Source organism: Taeniopygia guttata, chromosome 12, assembly GCF_048771995.1.
Source record: "Taeniopygia guttata chromosome 12, bTaeGut7.mat, whole genome shotgun sequence".
Taxonomy (NCBI): Eukaryota; Metazoa; Chordata; class Aves; order Passeriformes; family Estrildidae; genus Taeniopygia; species Taeniopygia guttata.
Window position 1 is genome coordinate 12,282,314 of NC_133037.1, and position 23,695 is coordinate 12,306,008.

The window sequence follows — 23,695 nt, forward strand, 5'->3', positions numbered from 1 at the left end:
GATTCCGAGATTGTAGAAAGTCTCTGTCTTTCTGCCCCGTTGCCAAAGAAGAAGCCATAATTGGTCTGTGCTGTTTCAAGGTTGTTTATTCTGTTTATCTCTAACATGTTCTGCTGCCCTGCCGCAGCTCTGTCCTGCAGGGCAGCGTGTGGGGCTCTGCCCTCAGTGGGATGGTACAAACATTATATACCAGAAACTACGTGTACTATATTTACAATAATGTGCCAATATCTATCATCTACGTTGAACAGTGGGTCCTCAGCCTAAACCAATAGAAAAATGCCAACACCACAGTGAAACATGGAGGGCATGAAGAAGGAGGAAAAGGACAAGACACACCCAATTCCTCCATCTTGTCCCCTCTGAACCCCTAATCTAGAAACCTAAAATTTTACTCTTGCACCCGTGTCACACTTTATTATTACTCTTATCAAACACTCAAAGCTTGTAATTCATCCTGTAAGATTGAAAACTCTTTTCCATGGACAGAGATCACAGACAGTGTCTCTCGGGGCTCTGTCCAGGGGGGTTCCTGACCCCTGCCAGGGTCCCAGACCTGCCAGGGCAGCCAGAGGGAAGCCCTGGATTCCCACAGACACAAATGCTTAGTAAGAACAAAATGATGGTGCCTTCTATTTATGGCAGCCTGGAAACAAATTTTGTTATCACAGTAGCAACCAGAAAATAAGGTCTCTGCTTTGCTGGATATTACACAAACATATTAATAAACTACTATTTCTCTAAAGAATTTACAATCTAAGCATGTGCAAGAACATACTGTAACATTTCTTTAATAATACTAAATTAAATTTTCAAAGTAAATTCAGATCTGTTGAAGCTCTTAAATTTCATTCATGATGACAGATTTTTGCAATTCCTGGGTTCTGTGATGTGTTTTGAAATGGGATATCCCATTCCAATGGAAGATGAATATAATATGATATGTATATATGCAGCCTATATGTTCAGTGTATATAATATGATACTAATGTGATTTGAAGTAATGTTCTCAGGATATGTAAAATGCATACTTAAAAATATTTATAATGTTGTTATAAATAATACTTGTAAAATATTGCAGGCTTATATATAGAATTTATATGTATTTCCTTGGAAAAATACACTATATTCTGCTGGAAGGGTCTGAAAAGAAGATGGCTAGGTTGGGTTTGCCTCACTTTTGGGCAGAGAAGATAGGTCAGTAGCATTCACTGAGCGTGATGTGCTTCAGAATTTTTTAAGTCTTGGCGTAAAATGTCTGCTTTCTGAAAGGCCTTTCAGTCAGTATTTTCTGTCTGCAGAGATGTCATGGCTTCTCTTCTCAAAGAAACTGGTTGCTCACTGGTATCAGTTTCACCTTTTATCTTCTTCCTCCCAGCTCAGCAGAAATTTTTTATTCTGAAGAAAGATTGTACCAGCTCACTAAGGACTTATTTTCTTTAAAGATTAGGTTTGAATTGCTGTTATCTTGCTACCCAAATTAATTTTTTTTTTTTTTTTTTACATTCTTGCCCACTGGAAGAATGCAGAATTCTGGTGATAGAAAAACCAGCTCTGTGTTTGTAGATCTGAGCAAGTCACAAAAGACTAAACAGGATAGGGGCAGATGAAGAGTGAGGTGTAATTCTTTCTTTCTAATTATATTGAATTTCTAGGGATAAAATAAGAGTCTGCACTTGTCCTTACATGCAAAATTGGGGTGCTCTGCTATGCTTATATTTGCTCCTTTATTTCGGGTGGATTCTAAAACAATCTGTACTTAATTTTTACCATTATGCCTCCATTAATTTAAGAATTCTTCCTAAACACATCCTGTAACTTCTCAAATGCTAAAGAAAAGAAATCTGTAAAATAAATACTTAAAAATTCTGCCCAGTATCTACCAGCTGTTTTGTGTGCTGAGACAACTGCATTTGGACATAGTTGTCTTCCCTTGAGTTTAAAGCCCATTGCTGCTGTTTAAGAATTACACAGGTGGAGATGGAATATTTCAGTTATTGAGGCTCAAAGTTCCCAAATACCTATCTGTTATTTTAGAAACCTCTTAGTGATATCTTTACTTTCATCATACTGGTGCTGTTCACGTTTTGGCTGTTTGTAAAACACTTTTGTCTGTTTAAAATATTATTTTGAGAGAAAAACCATGACAGAGATAGCCACAACAGTGCAGACCAGCTTCTGACACTTGCAGTGCACTGCATGACAGGAAGCGAGAGCAAACCGTGTGGCTGCATGGGGAGGAGTTCCTGCCGAAAACTGAGGGACAGACATAGGCGCTCCTTTGTAGCAAAGGCTTTCCACTGTCACGCTGAAAATTAAGGAACCTGCTAAAATCTGAGTACGATACAAAGTAACCCATGGTGTGGTGCTGCTTATTTGTGCATCATCAGGTAAGGGTGAATCAGGATTTTGTAACTTTTTATTGTTTGTGTGCAGGTTGGAATTGCACAGATATTCCTTCCAAGTGTGCCACGATTTAAGATTGGGTATTGATTAAACCGAAATGTTGCTTGGCAGGAATGTTTCCTTATGTAAGGAAAAAAATTTGCTGAAAGTTGAGGAAACGTACTCTGCTATTCCGAATGGGATGGAGGATGGTTTATTTTTCTCTCTGTATTGGTTGTTTGTTGCCGCAGGGTGATGGGTTTAGGTCTTCTGCTTATCTGTCATACCCATGTAAACATCTCTGCCTCAGTCTCCTTGCCTGAATATGTGAATTTTAGTTTATGCTAGGGCTTAAAGAGGAATATTTATAGTGAGATGCATTATTGTCTCCATTGTCAAAGTGAAAGCTGTAACACATCTACTTACGCTGTATTTACACTGCAGGATGATTCTGCTCTGCAGCATGTGGATGTGGTATCACCTGGAAAACTGGCTGCTCTTATGGACACAGTTTGGAGAGATGTGGACAGAAAAGTAGCAAGGTCGATAGTAGCTGTAGATAATACAGCCTTTGAGGAAGGTTTAAAATATTCGGTCTGTCTTGTGTATAGAAAAGCAAGGTGATATAAGATGTGAGTATAGGTTTATCTGAGTGTGTGTAAACAATTGCAAAGTGGGCACTAGTTCTCTGTATTTGCAAAGTGCAGCATGGGAATAAATGGGCTTTTTCATGGCAAGGGAGATTCAGGTTAGATATTTTGGGGATAAATGCTTCCTGACTGTCATATTCATCAAGAGCAGAACAAAGTATAGAGTTAAGATCTGTCATTTCAAACTGCTGTATAAAAACTTTCCTGTCTTACATGTTGCAGTGGCTAACATTTAGTACTTGCTTGTTCTTAATGATTTGTGTTGAGCTTTGATTTTGGACTGTTAATATGTGAATAAAAGTAGCCCATTAGGGACACCAGTGAACAGAAGTGATCTCAGATTTTGCAGCTCCAGCCCCAGTTTACAGCATCCTTTCTTGGAAAACTTAAAAAAATAAAATCTCATTTAGGAATCCAAGTTATTTCAAAATATTGTGTATAAGTTGACTAAAACTGTACTTTGAAGTTTTCAGAAATATGTGATCAAGGCAGGGGGCTGTAGTGCCAGACAAATCAGGGACATGGAAACCTTATGGATCTACAACACCTGATAGGAAGGTGTAGCCAGGTGGAGATCAGTCGGTTTTTCCAGGTGTAACAAGTGACAGGACAAGAGGAAGCAACCTCAAGTTGCACCTGGGAAGGTTTAGATTGGATATTAAGGAAAATTTCTTCACTAAAAGCACTGTCAAACACTGGAATGGGCTGCCTAGGCCAGTGGTGGAATCACCATCCTGGGAGGTTTTTTAATGCCATGTAGTTGTGGTTCTGAGGGACGTGAGTTAGTGGTGGCTTGGCAGTGCTGGGCTAATGGTTGGACTTGGTGATCTTAGAGGGATTTTCCAGCCTAAGGGATTCTGTGACTCGATGTTCAAGAGCCTGTGTGCCTGCAAGTGCACAAAACCTTTAAGAATAGAGTTAGAGCATTAAAAAAAAACCCACTTTGATTATTCTTGCTTTTACAACCAATCCTATGCTAAACTCCCTCAGCACAAACATACAAGGCCAGGACCTGCAAATTCATCACCTCAGCTTGCCGAAGACTAAGGAATCCAGGGACTACTTGCATGCTGACTGGTTATGTTACTTGGAGACATACAGAACTGGATCTGACAGATCCCAGCTGAAAAGTGTTTGAAAGAAGAACAGAAGCTGAAACTAAATAGTGTATGGACTCTTTTATATTGCATCTTATTTTTTATTTATATAGTAGGTGAGTTTAAAATTATTAGATATTGATTGTGTTAATTAGAAGCATAGTTTATGTAGGAGTGTTCAGATTCTGGCTGAGAAAGGATTCTCATGCAACAAAAATCTCCTGTGGAGAAGAAATAAATGTGACTTATTTAGCTGAATTTGCTTTGGACTTTACTGTAAAGTTTGCAGAAATGTTAGTGTATTTAAATGTTCTAGATTCCAGTTACTGGTCCTCTCCCCTGTCTTCTAAAAAGGGGAAGGAAGAAGGTTAAATAAAGACAAAGTAAATACCAGTCCTCAAACAAAGCTGTGCTAATCCTTGTCCTTACAGCATCCCGTACATGCACACCCATTTCCTGTTGTTCATGTTAAACACATTGAACATAACTTTCATTTCATTGTTCACTTCAGTGTTCCTTTTACATTACATGGACCGGAAAATCTCCAATCCATCACAAGCAGTGCAGAAGCAGAGCCTGCTGGCTGTGGTGAAGGGAGGCTGCCAAGGAGCTGCCATTTTGGCCAGCAGAGATGGAAGTGTTTGAGAAGTATGAAAGTCATCAGTGGCAGAGATGACCTCCCCACCATTGCAGTTTTTGCTGTTCTGTAACAGAGTCTGTTTTTTCATTTGTTTGTTTTCTTTGGAATATCAGGAACAAGCAAGTCCTGTTCCTAACACCAGTATCCAGGGCTCCTGCCAGCTGAATGGGTGCCGGGTGGGAAACTGGACTGATACCAGTCTCTGTGCAGACACATTTCTAAGAATTTAGAATGGAGAGATGATTTAACAAAAGTCAGCAGCTCTTCTGAAAAGCATTTCCTTCACCATCACAGGATGGGTTTTGTCAAACTATTTTTGTGCATCTTTGCATTTCATCTCCCAGGTGGTAAAGTATAAATCTGTGATATTGGTAATTAATACCCGGTGATGGAGACTGTGTTAATCCAGCCTTTCTTATAACAATAAGGAATAATGTCTTATTGCTCTAATTCCTTTAATGAAATAAATACTTTAATATATAATTGGATATCTTACCTTCTCATCTCCTGTGAGATAATTATAGAAAGCAACTCTTTCCTGCTGTGCTAAGGCCAGGAAGTGTCCTGGCTCTGTAACTGTGGATGTAGGCAAAGCCTTTTGAGCAACAGTAACACAAACATGAGGATTCAAAATTATGATAGAAAAAGCTTTTTCAGCCTGGAGGTACATGTTCAGATGCAGGTAATGCACCTGTGTGGTCAGTCAGAAAACACAAATACATTTCTCATCAGAGTGTGTACTTGCTACTATTTTCATACAGGTGTATACCCGTTTTTTAAGGTCTCTAAATACTGTGCAAAAAAAAGTTATCAAAGTGTTCCAAGCTTGCCTGTTTTCCCAGCACGGCAAACAGGATCATAATGTTTTTCAATTTAGTTTGGTTCATGTACATACAAATTCTAATAAAGAGATGCTCTGTGGTGAGATGGCATTTGCCCATTGCTCATAGCCCAATGTGGGGTTAGCAGGGTGCTCTGTGGTCAGTGTGTCACACAACACTGCAGTGGGACTCTCATGTCAGAGTGTGCTGGGGATGGTGAGGGAGCAGGGCTGGAGTGAGGACTGAGCCTGCCTTGGTGTGGGACGCTGCAGTGCTCACCCAGCCCTGCCCTGGGCTCTGCCAGGGCTGCTACACTGGCCTGAGCTTCTGGGCTGCTTTGGTGAGAGCTTTGTGTTGCTTCATGTGCCGTGTGAGCTCAAACATAAGATGGAGAGCAAGAATCAAGGGGCGATTTTGTGGGACGGGCAGATTCAGGGGTCAGTTGCATTGTGCTATGACAGCTGAGACAGGACTTGTAACCCCTTTGGGGAAAAGATGTTTGCAAAGAGCAGGGATTAATTTAATGAGCATCTTATGCTCCCTGCACAATATCCACTGCAATCTTTGCTTCTAATCCACTTATTATGGGCAAAGAAATTTATCTATGGTCTGGTAGCTCAATTATTGGATTTTTTTTTTTCTGCCATGGAGTTCTGCCTCCCTCTTACACAATGATAATAGCCCTTGAAACTCTCAGAAATATGAAATCATTAATCTTGCCTGCAGTGGTTAATATTTGACAATTTTTATATTAAATTACTAGTGTTGCATAACCACTGAGGCTCACAAAGAACATAATGAGTATAATATTTGCAAGCTTCCAGATAACATTTCATATTCAGTAGCTTTTATATTAAGTATGTACTACTTTTCAGTAAGTAGAAGATCTAAAATAAAGTGAGGAATGATCCTTTGATTAGCACAGTGAAGTAAGGGGTAGAGCAAGAGATCTATTTTGTGGAGGCTGTCCCAGACTTACTCAATATGTAATTGCTTTTCCTATACTTTACTTTTATCTTTTCATTGCTTTTGGTCTGTACATCACACTTGATACTGATTTGTTCCTCAGGAGTGTATTGATATTTAGTTATATAACCAAAGAGGTTGCTTCTAAATAAGATACTAATATTTTAATTCCTGGTGAATCCATTTTGTCCTGTGCTTTACCTGAATAGCCTCGCCATGGATGCTTGTCCTCATGGCCACTGCTTTGGCCATGATACCTCTGTGTTTTGGACCCAGACACGCATATCCTGCCTCATTCAAGTTCACTTTAATCCTGTAGCCTTGCTTAGTACGGTAGTAGTTCATATTTCATAATTTATAATTATGAAATACGAACTGATACTATCATATAATTAATTAATATAATTAATTTCATAGTTCATAATTTACAGTTTCAGTCCACTTTCCTTAGAGTTGGCCAGTGGTGGAAGCACCGCCTTCTGTGTTAATCTGTAGCCATGTGACTGCAGTAAGACTCTTACAGTTGGTTATTTAACAAAGGAGCCCATTTGTTGTGTGTGTGGTCATTTGTCACACTCCATTAGCAGTGAAATCGAGTCTAAAATGTCAGACTTAAAGCAACACCATCCCAAGCTGGGGATGCAGTTGCATCCTGTTCATCCATGCACTGGAAGCATCAGTTAATGTAGACTCAGGTACACCAGGTCCATGCACCATTTTAATTTATTTTTCTCTTGTAGAAAGCTGTATTCCAAATCCAAATGCTCTTCATTTTTCATTAACCTGTGTCCACTGTTTGGAGGGCTGGTACTTTTCGGTTTTACAATTTCTTTTTGTGAAGTAAAGGTGTGGAGTAGACTTAAGTAGAATCAATATATCATTTTTTGAGTACAACTGAATGATGCATGCATTTGGGTCCCCAGAATTCTAATTAGGATTGAAGAACAGTCTGCAACAGGTTCTAGTCTGCAACTAGAATCTTAGGAGATGTTACTCTCTGGGCAAAGTACTGACCTGACAGATCTCATCCCTGATTTGTGTTTTTCATGATGAATTCACATTTGCTAACCACCGAATAGTAATTCAGATTAGTTTATCCTGTGGGGAAAAAAACAAACCTTACAAAAGACTGATAGAGGATAAGCAAACATAGTCAGTATTATTTCAGATATTTCTGTTCATAGCTCAGTGTAGTCTGGTCCAGAAATTTCTGTGTTCTAGTCAGTTCTTTAATTTGTTGCAAATAATCCATACTGTAGCAGTAAAAGGGATTTGATTGTGCTTATTCTGAGGGTGAAGATTTACTTTCATAAAACACTTCTCACTGTCTAATGTGGTGACAGAACTCATGGTCCAGTTTCTGGACAAGAATACTGTTAAAACACAACTGTTGCTGACTTTGAAATTATTGTTTAAAAGAAAAGTATCAGAAGTTATTTTCTGAAAAAAGCACACAATTGTATTTGAATGAGTCAAAGATCTGCCGAATACCAGTGAGTAAACATAAAATATTTCAACACCAAGGGTTTAGTTTTAAAAGAGTATGAAATCAAAACTTCTGGATTTTGTGATAAATATTCCTTATCTTTTTTCATCAAACAAACAGTTCTCAGAAACCATATGCTTGACCTTGTAGATCTGAAGTTGTTTCACTGGCTTTACAAGAGCTAGGAGAATGGACACTGGAGATGGGAGAGGATACAATTTTTCTACCTTTTTTTTTTTTAACTAAAAAATACCTTAATTGTGTGCAGCTTCTACCTTTTAGCTGAGCTTTGGACATCCCATAAACTATGAACTCTGTATGGCATCTGTCTGGGGGTTTTGGTCTCTAAATTGCTCATCTTTGACTTCCATAGACTGGAAACTAAATCCCAGCTATAATAATGTGTGACTGCTTATCTGGTTGGCATTGGAAGACAGCACAGCTGGATAAATAAGAAACATGTATTCTGTGACTTCTCTTGTTTCCTGAATCTTCCTGGCCTGGTAGACAACACAGAGCTCTGTTAAATGACATTTCACACTTATTTGAAGTGCATGAAGATTAATCTTGTGGTGAACCTGTGATATGACGCAAGGGAGGGCTTGCCATTTGCAAATCCAAAACCTGAATATGGAGCAGAATGCAATCACTGACATGGAGAGTGAAACCCCAACATACCCTAATGTAATTCCTGCAGTACATTTCACCTTTTATATTGACTGTCTGCGGATAGGACTTGATTGCTGAAGGTGGCCTTTGAAAAATCTTAAGTATAGGCTTTCAGCACAAAATATGAGTTTCTCTTCCTGACAGTCTTAGTAGATACAAGAGTCCATATCAAGTGCCAAAGTACAGTTTCCAACATGGAGTAATTACTTATGCTTTTAGTTAGAAGTAAGTTTCTTAATTGAAGTGAACCTACCTGAGCAGAAAAGGAACAGCATTAGCACATTTCACAATGTGCTAATAGGTAGCTTTTCAACTCATGAAAAGAGAGTTTATGTTCACATACATGGTGATTATAATGATAATGAGAGTAAGTTAAATATATATGCACATATATTTATGTGTATGACATCATGATGTATACTTGTCTCAGGATCAAGCCAAAGGCAGTTTGGTACTGTTCATCAAAACTGAGCTTTCTTTTCATTTTCCTTTATAGAAAAAACGGAAACAGAGTACTCAAGATGAAGATACAATCAGTATCTGCAGCCTGGATACAAGTGTAAGTAATTTAATTTTCTTTTTTGCCCTCCCTCTCTACCCCCTGAAACTAAAATTTGGAGTACATTAGAAGTTAGGAGTATTCTGAAATAAGTCAGTTCCATCTTCTCAGCTGTGTTGTTTTCATACATAGCGTGAATAACTTGTTCTGCTTGTTGTGAAAAAAATGTCTGTTATATTTCTTCTCTCATTTTCTGTATTAAACCTTTAAAAGAAAAATGATGTCATAATGACAGTTGATTGTAAAGCATTGTAAAGCATTGAATCTCTTATTAGTAAATAATTAATAGGATAAAAGGACTTTATGAATGCAGGATTTAAATATAGACCTTTTATACTGTTGAATGGGTGTATCAGAAATTCCATTTTGGTTGTCGGTGGTGGTTAATGCAAGCTGTAAGAACCAAACACTTTCATTATGGTGAGGGTTGAATCAAAGTATTAATGAGGGTAATTATGCAGTAAACAGCAATGTGTGGTATTTTTCCTGTAAACTTGTGATGTACACTTGAAGTTATAGTTTCAAACCCATGGAACTAAAATAGAGGTTGGAAAACTTGTCAATCATTCTGTTCAGTGTCTTCATCAATATTTGAAGTGTTCTGTTTACAGTCAGTTGTTGAACCAGTTTTCCTTTTCTGTAGACCTCTCACATAGTGCAGACAGAAAAAGTAATGGAAAAATAAAGAATCGACACTGCTTGTTTTAACAGTTTTATTTATTAGCAAGTGTCAAACCTAGTGCTGTGGTTTCTTTCGTGATCAGATGTTAATTTTGGTTTGAAGTATACCTGTTCTTTGAAGCATTCATTACATTTAAGGGCTCACCTGCCTGGATGGTTGCAGAAAAACATAATCTCTTGCAGGCACTTCAAGTGATTTGGGTAGAATCCAGCACTATTCTGGAAATCATAAACCCACAGTAGCCTGACCTTGTCTGTGAGCTAATACTTTAATGTTAGTTTATCCCATCAGAACTTACATTGGGCCCAACTTCAAAAGAATTGTTATTTCTTTAAAGGAATTGTTGTTCTTCAGGGAAAATTGGAAATTGTTGACTATTCATTATTATTTTGGACAAATTGATAATTTTTAGATGATTAACTCTGATCTGGGATGGAAAATGCTGGGTTTAACTATTTTTATGTTTCTGGAAAAAAAACATGTATTTTATTCTTTGGTGATCAAGACAATTAGATAAAATTTCCTTGTGTAGAATCTGTTACACTGCTGTAGAAATACTTGGATGAATATAGCTTCTCTCTTGGCTAGTAGCTAAGTTCCTGCTAATAGAATTCCTGGAGGAGGGTGATTTAATGTGATCTTACTTCTGAGTTTGCTCCATGCAAATACAGACAGAGCACTGAGCAAAGTGTGGTTTGTGGTTTTCTGATGAGCAATAGATACAGCAATAATAATAGCAATGTCCTTCATTTGCAGTTATTAAATAGTACTTAAATTTAATAAAATATTTTCTTGGTATTGGTTTTCTGTGTAACCATTATTGCTAAATCATCAATTAATCTGAGAAGAGATAAAGTAATTTACTAAATGTCAATCTGTAAGACAATGACTAATAAAACCACTGAATTTGGATTTTCATAAAAAGATTTGTAAATCCCTACTTTAGAGGAATCATGTTAATAAAATGTGTGAAGGGCTGTTAAGAAAACTCTGCCCACTGCCATCAATGCAGAATTTCATTGTTTAAATGTAAATGTATGCTGGAGTCTGTATTAAAAAATAGGGGTGAGAAATGAATTGGGTGAAGAAGTTTGAATATTTCCTTACAGTGCTTCAGAATCACTCAAGTCAACAGGGTGGGGAATATCCCATGAGGATATAAAAGGTACACATTGTATCTTGAAGAATGATCAGTTTATTTAAATGTACAATTTATGTAAACACTAGTCAATTTATCTTTTTCTGCTTGAGATAACTTCAAGCTTGTCACCCACCCCTTTTTTCTGTTACCAGGAAGTGCTGATTGATTTATGCTGTATGGACTATATTGTCCCTTGTGCCTTTGAAGCTTACTTTGCCCTGCACATTGCAATGCTGCAGGTTCCTGTTCAGTGTGTGGTACACACTGTGCCCTCACCACTGCCAGGGCTTGCTGTTAAGGCCAGTTTGCCTCTGGCTGTGACAGGAGACTTAAACTGTCATGGTGACTGACTTGGAGAGGGTAGGTGCCTTTGGTTAAGAAATTAGCCTGGCATGTGAATTCAGAACAACACCCTCAGGTTTTTTAGCTTCAGGTGATGGTTCAAGTGTGCCCATCAAAACCAGGTGCTGTTGACATTAAAACAAGTTGGACAGGAAGAATTTACATTTTCTCTTAGATTATCAGACCCCCAGGTAAAGGAGAACTATCACCTTTGTGAGCCTCCTAGACATGGCAAATAAACTTAAACTTATATCTTTCCTTTCATGTCATATTTTTCTTATAAATAATGATAAAGACAATGCTGAGAATGCAACTAGACTGAAGACCAAATATCTCATGTTTTTGGAAAACATTGGACAGTTTTCTAATTGCACTGTGGAATTTTGTGGCACGAAAGAGATGGCTGGAATCTGGCAGTCCATGGCTGAATACTTACCTGTAAAAGCATTTTGTTCTCTGTGTCTGCTTAAATGCTATTTATATTGAGTAGAGATGTGTATTTTTATGTTTTGATTTTAGATAGCCGTAGCTTGCATTATAGGTAATTCAAGATTTCTGTTACAAGGCAGAGAGTTGGCTGTCTTTTGTTTTCATGTTTGTGATGGCAAATTTCAAAAAGAAGGAAAATGTCAAAAATAATCAGTTCATATCTCACAGAAACCAGCTGTGGTGGTGTTTTTCAAGGTCACTTTTCCTTTCTCTGTTGCCTCACATACAGAGTAACTTATTCCCAAAAATGGAGAGGGGGCTGAAGAAAGGGGTGAGGAGAAGTGTCTAGAATAATTAAAAGTTTGGAATGGTTTCTGTTTTAAAAACAGTCAAATATCCTGGAACTTAAATAAACTGAAATCAAATATCCTGGCAACAAATTGGCACGTGATTAGTTCCATGAGAAATGGTCTGTGTAAGGGTATTCCTGCTCTTGGGACTCAGGGTACAAAATAAAGCTGTTTGTAGGTTCCTACCAAAGCAAAAGTGCTGCCATTTCACCTGCCACACCAGTGGCACAATTCTGGCACAAGGTGTTGTGGATATCAGAGGTTTTGTTCAAAAAACAAATAGGGTAAATTCACGGAAGAAAAAAATGCCAAGAGCTATTAGACTGAGTGAAGCCATTCATCTGAGGAAGCCCTTGAAGCTGCATATTTCTGAGTCTGGGAGAGCAAACTACCTGTCTGTCACGAGGTGTTCACTCTGCTTTCACATGGACAGCTTTTTTCACTATTGCCAGGGAAATGGTGCTGACCTGAGATCTATCCTTAGCCTGTCATGGCCATTCTCAGAAGACACCAATTAGCCCAATGCAATACCTTCTTTTCTTCCAAGCAATGGCAGTTTTGAAATTACTTGATGAGGGCTCTATGCTTAATTGGATTCTTTGGATTATAGCATGATGTAAATAATTAAATGTTCAGGTTCCTTTGTCGAGCAACTCTGTTATGCCCTGAAAAGATGTGCCAAATTGTTTATATGTATATCTTCAATGAATGCATTTATTTTCCAAGCCTAAGAATATGAAAATTTGAATGTGTGTGTTCTCTATTATGAATTTAGATTTTCAGTGGGATAATAATAGATCATGACATTTTAACAAATAATAAATCTCTCAAGCTGTGTAATAAAATTGGTTATTTTTTATTAAATATTGTATGTATTTAACAAATCAATATATTAGGCTCTCCTGTGCAGCACACTGTCTGGTTTGCATGAGATGAATGACTCCTGGTCTGGTCAGCTCTCCAGCTCCCTGGGCTGCTGGTGGTGCATTCACTCTGCACTGGTTTCACAGGCATCACCTCAGGGATGTGCCTTGTTTTTGTGCTTGGCAGTGGAAAGGTCTGGCCATCTTTACTGTCTAACCCCAATTTGTGTAAATGTATCTGGTGGTCACCTTTGCCCAGGAGAGGGTGGGAGTGACAAAGAAAGGCTAGTAACTATTTAATGACTGGATTACTTCATACCTTGGAAAGCAACATCCATATGGGTCTCCTGCAAACTACATCATCATGTGTCTACAATCCTTTTACAAAAATAGATCTAAATATTTTTTTCTATGGCTGACCATTGCCAGACATACCCGTCTTTTCCAAGGGAATAAGTCATACTGACAGAATTTCCTTCCACAGGAAACACTGCTTGGAGCTTTGCTGACTCAGGACAAGGACTGGTAACCTAAGCATGTTAAATCATCTTTGTATTTGTTTAGTGATCTGGACTGGCATTGATGCTTCAGGAGCTGATAAACTGGCTTATTAAACTGACTGGCTGAACTTGGCTCATTTTATTGCCAGCTTAAATAAGTGGATTTGCAAATCTCCTCAATGTCAAATAGTTTGTGATGACTCGTGACAGATGTGGCCAGCAGACTGTGAGGGCTGAGTGCATGAATGTACAAAGCCACAGCGGTCGGAAGTTTATTTAAAGAGAAATGTGCCTAATATCTGACATGGCTTTATCCATGTTGGCCTCCACTGGGAGGCTTAACTCAGTCAATGGACTTCAGTCTGTCCAGTTAACCCAGCCAATGGTGTTTCATGCTTGTGCTCTTAGAATGGTGATAGCTTCTTGGCCTGCATATGCTTCATGATTTACCTGGCTTACATAAACTTCAGATTTTATGTGATTAACCTTGCTTACATAAACTTCAGATTTTATTGTTATCCCTTTAAAGGCTGGGGAAATGGGGCAGGCAAACTGAGACAACTTTAACAATCATAGAGGGCAAAGTACTTTTTTGTATTTAAAACACCCCCATGAGCTCTGCTCTATATTCCTCCTGTTGCAGACATTCTCTCCTTAGTTAAATTCTTAGCAGCTTCTAGATTATTTCTGTGTGTGTGTTTGTGCCTCGTTACTGCTGCGACTTTTGTTCTGTCCTCATAACCCAGCTTTGAAATGTGGTTCTTCATTCAGTGCAGCCTTCTCGTGGTGCAGCACTGGAGGGTTGTGCTCCTTACTCAGACACAGGCAGTGGGTTCTGTATTGTGTTCCAAGCTATTAAATATAGCTAATACATCACACTGAGCATTGGTGAACACTGTTATCTGGAGATTATTGCACAGAGCACTCAGCAAAGTACTAAACAGCACTGCATTTTTAATGGCTATTGTAAAGGGGGTGACTGCATAGCTGAAATCTTGTAATGTTGATGATACCGTGTGCCTCATATGTCTTATCTCTGTAAAATCATGAGTAATTCAGGAGATTTCCAGAACAAAAAGCTGGTAAAATCTAATACAAAACTTGGGATTTTCAGAATAAAATTTTACTTGAGCAAAATTCCATCCAGAAGAAGAATCAGGGCAGTGGTGTGCAGTTCTCCTCTGCAATTGGTTGTGTGCATATTTGTTGTAAACTCATGGAAGCTGGTGGTGTTGTTATTTTGACAAGGAATGTACAAGAAATACATGATGAACTAGACATGTAAAACACTTTCATAAAAAAGGTAAAATTTCAGAAGAGCTATTTATTTTTGTTATACAGAACGGTTATTTCAGTTATATATCATTACTGAAAATTAAGCTCTGCCAAACAGTCATTTACTACTGAGTGAACTGGAAATGTCTTACTGCTTATTTGCCTACTTGTAAGTTAATAAAATATGTCCCAGTATAAAATACGAGCAAAAAGGTACCCAGATTTAAGCTACATTTGCATACACTAGACCAGAGTTCATTAATTTTGATTGCTTTTAGTGCAAAGTGATCATTTATTATGTATTTAATTGTCAATATGGCTGAAACATTCTTTGACCTAATTAAACTTAATTATAAATTCAATTATATTTGATTGCTAAGGTATGGCAAGCTAGCTTTAAAAGCTTAGAGAGGATTACTTCCACATCAGCTTATCAGAGTCAAGATAATTACAATATATATTGTATCTGGGTCTTTTATTTCTTTAAACTGTGGTCTGTTGCATGTTCATAGTATAAAAGGTCTTCAGCTTGCCCAGTAAGATGTATACAATATGTTTGCATTATTCATAACCTTTGAATATTGCTGTGCAGCAGGGTGGTCAGTGCTCATCTGGATTCAGACTTCATTATACAGCGACTATTCTTAATCCATTATTAATCACTCATATGATTGTCATTGACTACACCCTCTGCTGCTGGCATTATTTGGAGTAATGTTCTGTATCTTAAGGCTCTACTTTGTTATTCTCTTGCTATTTCTCATTAGATGAAACCTACAATACTGTATTGGAAAAATGTGTAAATTGTTGGTCAGGCTGCATTTTCCCCCTCTGCATTCTAGTATGATCTCAGAGTTCCTGTGTAGTTATACAATTACTCTTTATTTATGTGAACAACTTCTCAGAATTTGGCTAATTGTTCCAGTAAATCTCAAGGATTATTTTGGTGAAGACAGCAAATGTGCGATGAACTTTGTGATGAACATCTTCAGTGCAATTTGGAAACACACACCAAACATTCTTGAAACATACTTGGGAACTCAGTAAGAAAATGTATCCCTTGTACGTATTCACCTGGTTTCTAGAAATTAAAGCAGGTCTATACCTTAAATGAAGTATGATCACTAAAACTAACTTTTTTATGGTTTAGCTCAAACTATAACACTATCTTATTGTGACTTGCTGGCATCTATTTGTCTGCTCCTATTTAAATTCATGCACAAGGCATTATTTGATACAACATCATCAATTTGTTGTATATGCCATTTCCTTTCCTTAGGTATTCTTTATTTATACAGTTCTTGGCATTCTGCAGTCTCTGAGGGGGAAGTAAGGCCGTAAAATGGTTTTGTTGGGGGACTTGTTGGGAAACTTGTTGGTTCCTAGAAAATTATTTTTCTTCAGTGTTTTTTTTTTTTTTTTGCTGATGAGACATGCTCAGTGTTATTGTTCTGAGGCTGAAATGTGTATAACTGTGGAGCAAGAAAGACACTCTAAAACCCCAAACCTGATGGTTTTCAGACACTGCAAAGCTATCCTTTATACTTTTGTATAGTTGGTTTGTTTAGTTTAGTTGATGATCAAATCTTAGATTATGATAAAGTCTTGGGAACTGTGGAAGACCTCTGATAAAAATATGGAAACAGGTTATACCAATTCTTAGGCAAGGTGTGTTTTGGTGAGATGCCAGTTTTTTCTTCCCTTGGCTGTACTGACAAAAGAGAAGAAAAGGAGCTAAGGTTTTGCCTCCAAATCAGAAAGGTTTCATCAAAAACATCCACTCAGTCTGTGGACTTAGCTCTCAATAGCAGCACATTACCTCAGTGAGAAATATATCAGACAAAAGGTAACTTAATCTTCAGAAATATGAAGATTTTGTAATTCTTATGATATTTGCATGTAACACAGCTTATCTTTCTGATTCAGTCCAAAGTAGTGTACATATGTCTGTGTTCTATTTCAAATAATTGCTTTGCATAGTAATAACAGTGTAATTTTTGATATGCTACATAACAGAATATGGCAACTAAAGTTTGAATTCAGTTTAAATTCCTTTTGGGTTACAGAAACAGGCTTGACACTTGCTTATTTTGCACATGGCGAATCGGGAGAATTTGTGAACCGAAATTAGCCAGATGTTATTGGCAGCTATGAAGTTGGATATCTATTAAACAATGTGTGTGGTGGTTGGTTTGATGAAGATTTGCAGAGGAGGTTTTCATGACCAGTAATAAGTTACTGTAATTTGGTTTATTTAGAGGTCAAAATAAAACCCGATATTAGTTCTATAGATATAAATAATGTATAATGCCATACATTTTATAAAATTAAATTCTATGCATCATTGGTAACTGTATTTTACATTAAATTTATAATATGGCCTGTGCAGAAATAATTTGTAAAAAAATGAAGGCACCATGTAAGTAATGTGCTGTGTGTGGCCTGGAGCCAAAGAGTTGAGTTATGTTAAACTTTGACTGAAGTAGTCAACCTATATTTATTCTGTGGAAGAAGGAAAGGATGGCCCATTCATTGTCAAATAATATCCAGTGGGAGTGCTTGATATAGTGCAGTTCTTACTGAAGTCTCAAGTGGAAGCCTCAGGATTCACTGAATTAGCATGGCTGTATAGTTAAAGTCCATAAATTTTAGCAATGCCAGCTACATTTTGGCTGTGCCTCTAGAAGTGACCAACTTCTAGAGTGACAGGAAATTAAGCTGGTGCATAAATACACCAGGATGCCTCTCTACATCATAGCATTAGGACAGGCCTTGTAAGGGCATTGTCCCACCCATCTCTTGGTGGTTGAATTAAATGATAGTGAAATTATTCATTACAGATAGTTTTACATGATGTTATTTAGAAGACTCTACTACTCCTGCAGGCAATCCAGCTTAGAGTTTCTCTGTCTATTGTTAACAAGGTTTCCTAGTCACAAACTAGTTTAAGGCACTGTTTTACACCACATGTGAGCATTCAGATCAGAATAAAATCCCTGAACAGGTATGGGCAGGGGATCCTATATGGTACTTTATAGTGTAGCCAGGTCCTACAGATAACCAGTTCTTTCAGACAATGCCTTTTTCTTAGGTAGGTCAGAGGAGGTATTTTAGTTTCAGCTAATGTGAAGTTGAAGTAATTGTATCAATATATTGAGGTGAATTTCATTAAATAATAGATAACATCGGCTTTCATCTTTTGAAGAAACCTCTTATACTAGGCTTTGTGTTTTTTTAAAACAAGCTGCATCTTAGCAGGAAAGTCATTATCACATAACTTCTTCAGCAAGAGCTTAGCAACAAGAAAAACAAAGACAAACTTACTGTTAAAAATTTTCTAGTAGGTACTTCCTAATTTTAGCTGATGAAAGTAGTTTTTTAAAAAAAGAGATAAGAAGTTTCACTCAGATATTTGTGGTTACATGGTCTATTTGGCTTGTTTTTATTCACTCACGAGCATTAAGTTTTCTGTGTACCCTTCTGTGGATCATTGGACTTCTCTCTTGATCAGATCCTTATCTGAAAAATGCAACCAATGTGTGTTTGTTTTCCTGAGCTGCTTTGAGACCAAAGCACAGAAATTCCTGGAGGAGTGTTCTGTACTGCCAGTGCAGTGAGTGCAATTGGAAGGGTACATCCCAATGCAGGCTGTCAGCCAAGGCCACTCCAGCACAGGGCAATGCAGGGAGACATAAGCAGGTGAATCTTACAACAGACAAGTGTAACATGATTTGTCATAAAAGTTTCATACTTTTCTCTGGGGTAATCTTAGAATGCTGTGGTAATGCCTCAATACTCCCAGAAAATGATCTCTGCGTAGCAGTGATTTTTCAATTCATTTGGTAGCCTTTAGGTCCTCTATGTCTTAGGGGAAATTTTTATTGTTTTGTCTTTCATTCTGTTATCGCTGTAATTGTGTAATCAGGACAGCTGAAGGGTATCTGCTTACAGCTGCTGGCTCTGTTATGCACCTGCACCCTGTTCCCTTTCCATGCTGTGGGAAGCAGCTAGGAGGGGAAAGCCCCCAGCAAGTAGAAGCTTAACAAGTGTTTCTAAATGCTCCAACACTATTTTACAAAAAACCATAATGTTATTTTTTTACAAGTGTATGAATGGGTTTGTCAATAGAATATTAGCATGTCACTTCTGCTGCTGCTGAACAAAACTACAGAAAAAAGAGAACTAAAACTTGCGGAGTAATACTCTTGGTGGTTAAGATTTACCCACTAGCATACAGAAGGCTGAACAATAGTGTTTTGCAAAGTCATCCCACCTGGATGAGGACAGAACATCTCTAGTGATAACTTACGAGATATTTACATTTATTTGAACTTCTTCATTTACATGACTACAAAAATTAGTCAGCAAAAAAATAAAAAAAATTTCCTGTAAACCTGCAAGGTTCATTCACACAGTTCTGCATTTGCAGGATAAAATGTAAATCTGCTGCTATATTAGAGGGTTTTTCATTTAATTCCTCTATATTCTCTTCTGTCTTATCTGCAATATCAGCCATTAGTTGGATTAAAAGGTCTATTTTTTAATTGATCTGTTAATTCTTAATTCAATGTTTATAACAGTCTAGCTGATATTTTTTACCACTGTTCTCAAACAAATCAATACTGAAAGGATTTGACTTTGTCTTGGGAAATGTTCAGACTTTCATCTACTATCTTTGTACATAAAATATATTATCTAAACTGTATATATTTGCTTTGTACTTGTGGTAGAGGTTGCCCTTTGAGTTTTGTTTGCCTCTAAGAGCTTAATCCCTTCATGGAGGAGGGATTCACTTGATTTACCTCAGTCAACTGGCTTCTTTAATGAACATTTGATAGAATTGGAAACAAAACCACAGTCTTTTTAAAGCTCTCCTTCCTGGAATGCAGGCAGTTCAGCTGCCAGGGATATTCCTTTGTATTACTTAGAATTTTTTGCCAGGTTTTTTTAAGGATGCTTAGGTAGTGATGAATGCATTAATCTGCATAGAATTGTCAAAGGTGCTGAAGCATTTAATTTCCAAATCTTACTGTTGGTAACTTAATATATTTAAATATTTGTTGCTGTGTGCTTAATGGTTCTACTCAATTTTAACTCACTGTGAGAATGTAATTGACTTTTGATTTGATTTTCTAAAAATGTAATTCAGAGGACAGCAACAGTCCACTCATCTGGATTTTCTTTAGCATGTTGATCAAAAACACAATGAATTTTTGTGTATTTCCTCTTTAAACTTATAATTTGAGATATTTCCCTTCCAAATTACCTTACTGTACTGAATCATGTTTGTAAAGAACTGTAAATTTGTGATCCTTGTCTTCAGAACACACTTGATCTTAATATATTCAGGGCACTTACCTGGTGTGAGGCATCGACAGCCTGAGTGACTTATCTACTTGATAAAGGAAAACAAAGCATTATGGTGCTGTTGTGAATATAAAGTTTATCCTATATCAGCTGCCTCTTACTGAAATATATTTTCAGTTTATGATGGTTTAGTTTTGCAATTCTGTGAATAAACAGCTGATTATTAAAGCTTTCAATAATTCATTTTACATAACACAAGAGTACGTTCCTGCTGGTGTAGCTGGAGGCTGTGTAGGGACCCTGAAAATCACAGTGTCCAGAGGACTGCTAGAATTACAATTCACCTGTTTAAGGCCAGCCAAAGTTCTAATTCTGTGATTTTCCTTTTCAGTGTTCAAGGTGAGTTCTTCAATGAAATGTAAAAACTGGCTATGTGTTATTTGGCCTTTAATGATTCCTCCATATTTCAAGAGGTCTCACTGGCTTTGTTGTAGCTTTCAAGTACGAGACAGGCATTGGCAAGGTAGGATAGCTGAGGCTTAAATAGATCAACTTGGTCAAAGTCTTTTGTGTTCTTGTCATAGCAGTTAATTTCTGCAAAGGTTAGTGAAGACCTTTCAAAATAAATTAAACTAATTGTACACTTCCAGAACTTCAATAATGAACAAAACAAATGTAAACCTTAGCTGGAAGGGGAGAAGCTGGCAGTAAATTTCTTCTTCCTGTGAAATTAATGAAATTTCTTCTAGAAACTATTGATTTAATCTAAGGAGTAGTAAGAACCCAGATTGTGTGAAAATATTGACAAAGACAAGTTGCAAGTTTGAATAGGCATATGGTTTTATTTATTGCTTATAGATCTCTTTGTATCAGATCTTTTGTCTTCTAAATGAGATATTTTTGTCTAATTTATATCTGTTGTTGGAGCCAGAGATGGTCAGGGATGTGTATGTGATGGGAACAGGATGAGACTTTGGAAGAGGCAAACTGTCAAGTGGGTTTGTCATGAGAGCAAAAGCATTCTTGCACAGGCTACGCAAGTGTTTCTTATACTATTTACTGATGAACCATTAATTAAAGTTCTGAAAATACTTATAGGTAGTACAGAGTGGTTGGATAAGTATTTCTTACCTATGTTATGAAAACTCCATAGTTGCTTCTTAATTAAGACAAACGAGTCAACTTTGAGTCGTAAAGCTGAGAGTTGTCAGAGCATTATTGTATTGGAATATGATGTTTACATTTTGTTATTCATTGTATGCATTGTATTGTTTCTGGGAGATTTTTTGTTTTATATTCTGGTGTTTCTTGCTTATGGCATGTTGGTTGTGCTTCTTTTGTGGCTTTTTTTTTTCTTTTGTACCATCACTTAGAATAGCACAGTGATTTCCTGCACTCTGTATGAAATGTGCTCTGAATTCAAGCAGTCTGAGTGTTTTGATGTTTGAAGACATTTTTGCTTTTTTAACCTCTTGTCTGAATAAGCAGCTTTTTATGCCCTTTTCTGCTTACATTACGTTTTTAACACTTATGATAATGATAATGAACTTGCTGCTCATATCTATGTGGAATTAGCCAAGGAAATGATGTAGAGGCTGGGTTGACATTGCCTGAAGTGTTGAGTCTGTTTGTGGTTACAAAGCATATTTCTCATTAATTTCATCTATCATCTATTCTCTGGCTTGGTTTTGTTGCTTATGAAATGCTGATGAGCTTATTTTTCCTTAGTGGTACTAAGAAAATTTATTCATCAAACCAAAAGGAATATGGAAATGTTACTGAAATGGAAACTACTATTTTTGTATTCATTTATGATGTAATTGAGCTTGGTCTAGGTGCAGAATTTCAGGACCTGCTGTGGTAGAGAGTCTTTTGATGCAGGATGCATAGCTGTGGAATAAGCAAAGTAAAAGCAGTGTCAGGAAGTATTTCCGTACAAATTTGTTAAAATCAGTTTACTGCATGAAGTCAATGCAGTGGTCTTCTGTCATAGAGTACGAAGGAAAAAAGCCCCTAAACCCCAACATTATAAGAGCCCTTAGAGCACAGCTAATTGTAATGATCTCTGCCAGAATACTTTCTCCTGTATCAAATTCTCACTTGAACTATTCTGCATACAGGCTTTAAAAATGCCATTTACAGAAGTTCCAAAATACACTACCTGTTCAGAGACAGCTAATATTTGTTGCCCATTTGTTGTGTTTGTCATTCATCATTCCTCTACCTTGTATTTTTAAATTCAGTGATTTTTTCTAAATGGAATCTTGGGTCATGGGTAGGATTAGGTGCCTAACTGGCAGCTTTTGCCTAACTCCTCAGGAAGTTAAGATAGTTTGTCTCTGGAAAAATAGTTTTCCCTCTGGCATCCTGGCAGGGAGACTTTTTTTTTCCCTGTGTCTGGGGATATGACATGACATGATATGAATGAATGTTCCCTTCCATCAAATGAGATGCCTTGTTTCCAAAGTAATTTCTTTAGCAGCAATAATAGAGCTATACTCTGATTCTTACTGTTGTCATGTTTTAGTGGGTTTAATTTACATTAGCAGAAAACATACATAATGTCAACATATTAATAATTTTTCATCCATTAGTTAAGCAACTATGTATGTCTTGCTGGATATATTTTCTCACATTTGTCACTTCTTAGTGCTCTTTAAAAATAACTTCCTCTTTGTGGTGTTCACTTAAATAGGCTAAAAAGCTCTCTACAGGTGAGAGATACAGATTAGGACATCTTACAAAGTACTCCTTAGCATTAAACAGACCAGTTGTAGATACACAAGTGCTGGATGGATTTACTGGTAAAGCTCTCACCTTATAGTTTCCTTTTAGTGACCATAATTTAGGAAGCAAAGAATTGATGCATTCAGCAGCATTCAGGTTTTTTTCTTGTAACCTGATGTCTGAGGTCATTCCAAAAGGTAAACCTCTATGCAAATGGGAAAGGGAGAGCTGACAAAGCCTTTATGAAACAGTTGCTATGGTATATGTAGGTACAGCTACACTGGTAATGAAGCTATGACAGGTTTCATTTTGCCTTGCATCACTTTCCACTTCTTACAAGTAACTCAAAAATTAGTTGCAATTTCCCATTGTGTAAAGAAAAAGGAAATGGAAGAAGGAACAAATTGTTAGTGGCAACATTAATACCTTTTGTCTGTTAAAGGATCATCAGAAAAGAAAATGTTATAGCTCTTCCATGTGGAAGATTCTGTATGGAAAAAGTAGGTCTTATCCTTGGGGATTACAACAACTAATGAAGGAACCCTTTATTGTTCTCAAAGTGCTGTGATTTCCTGATATGGAAGCAGTTTGAGCCAGCCAAGCTTGCACTTGTGAGTTTGGAATGGCATCACCTGAAAACAACTTCAATGGCTTCTTTCTTCTTTATAGAATTAATAACTACTTGAATTGATGCTTATGTACAGCAAAACTGATTCAACAGCAACTCTGTGAAGCTGCAAATGGGTGCAAGTTATCCTGTGAGCAGCAGTCACTGGCACTCTTAGGTTCTGGTAGGTGTTGATGTA

At 37.2% G+C, this 23,695-nt stretch overlaps 1 protein-coding gene and 1 long non-coding RNA gene across 3 annotated transcripts in view; both read left to right on the forward strand.

The window, feature by feature from the left end:
* The window catches only part of ARHGEF3 (Rho guanine nucleotide exchange factor 3), a 103,072-nt gene that overhangs the window by 42,253 nt on the left and 37,124 nt on the right, over positions 1-23,695 (forward strand). The window contains 1 exon segment of the mRNA XM_030283095.4: positions 9,211-9,273. Within this exon segment, the coding sequence (XP_030138955.4) occupies positions 9,211-9,273 (63 nt within the window).
* On the forward strand, positions 601-5,267 carry LOC115496955 (uncharacterized). Of its 2 annotated transcripts, none has more exons than XR_012057920.1 (2): positions 601-2,390; positions 2,830-5,267. It is a non-coding gene; the product is annotated as an uncharacterized lncRNA (long non-coding RNA). The 2 variants fall into 2 exon arrangements; XR_003962472.4 differs by having other exon boundaries at positions 4,026-5,267.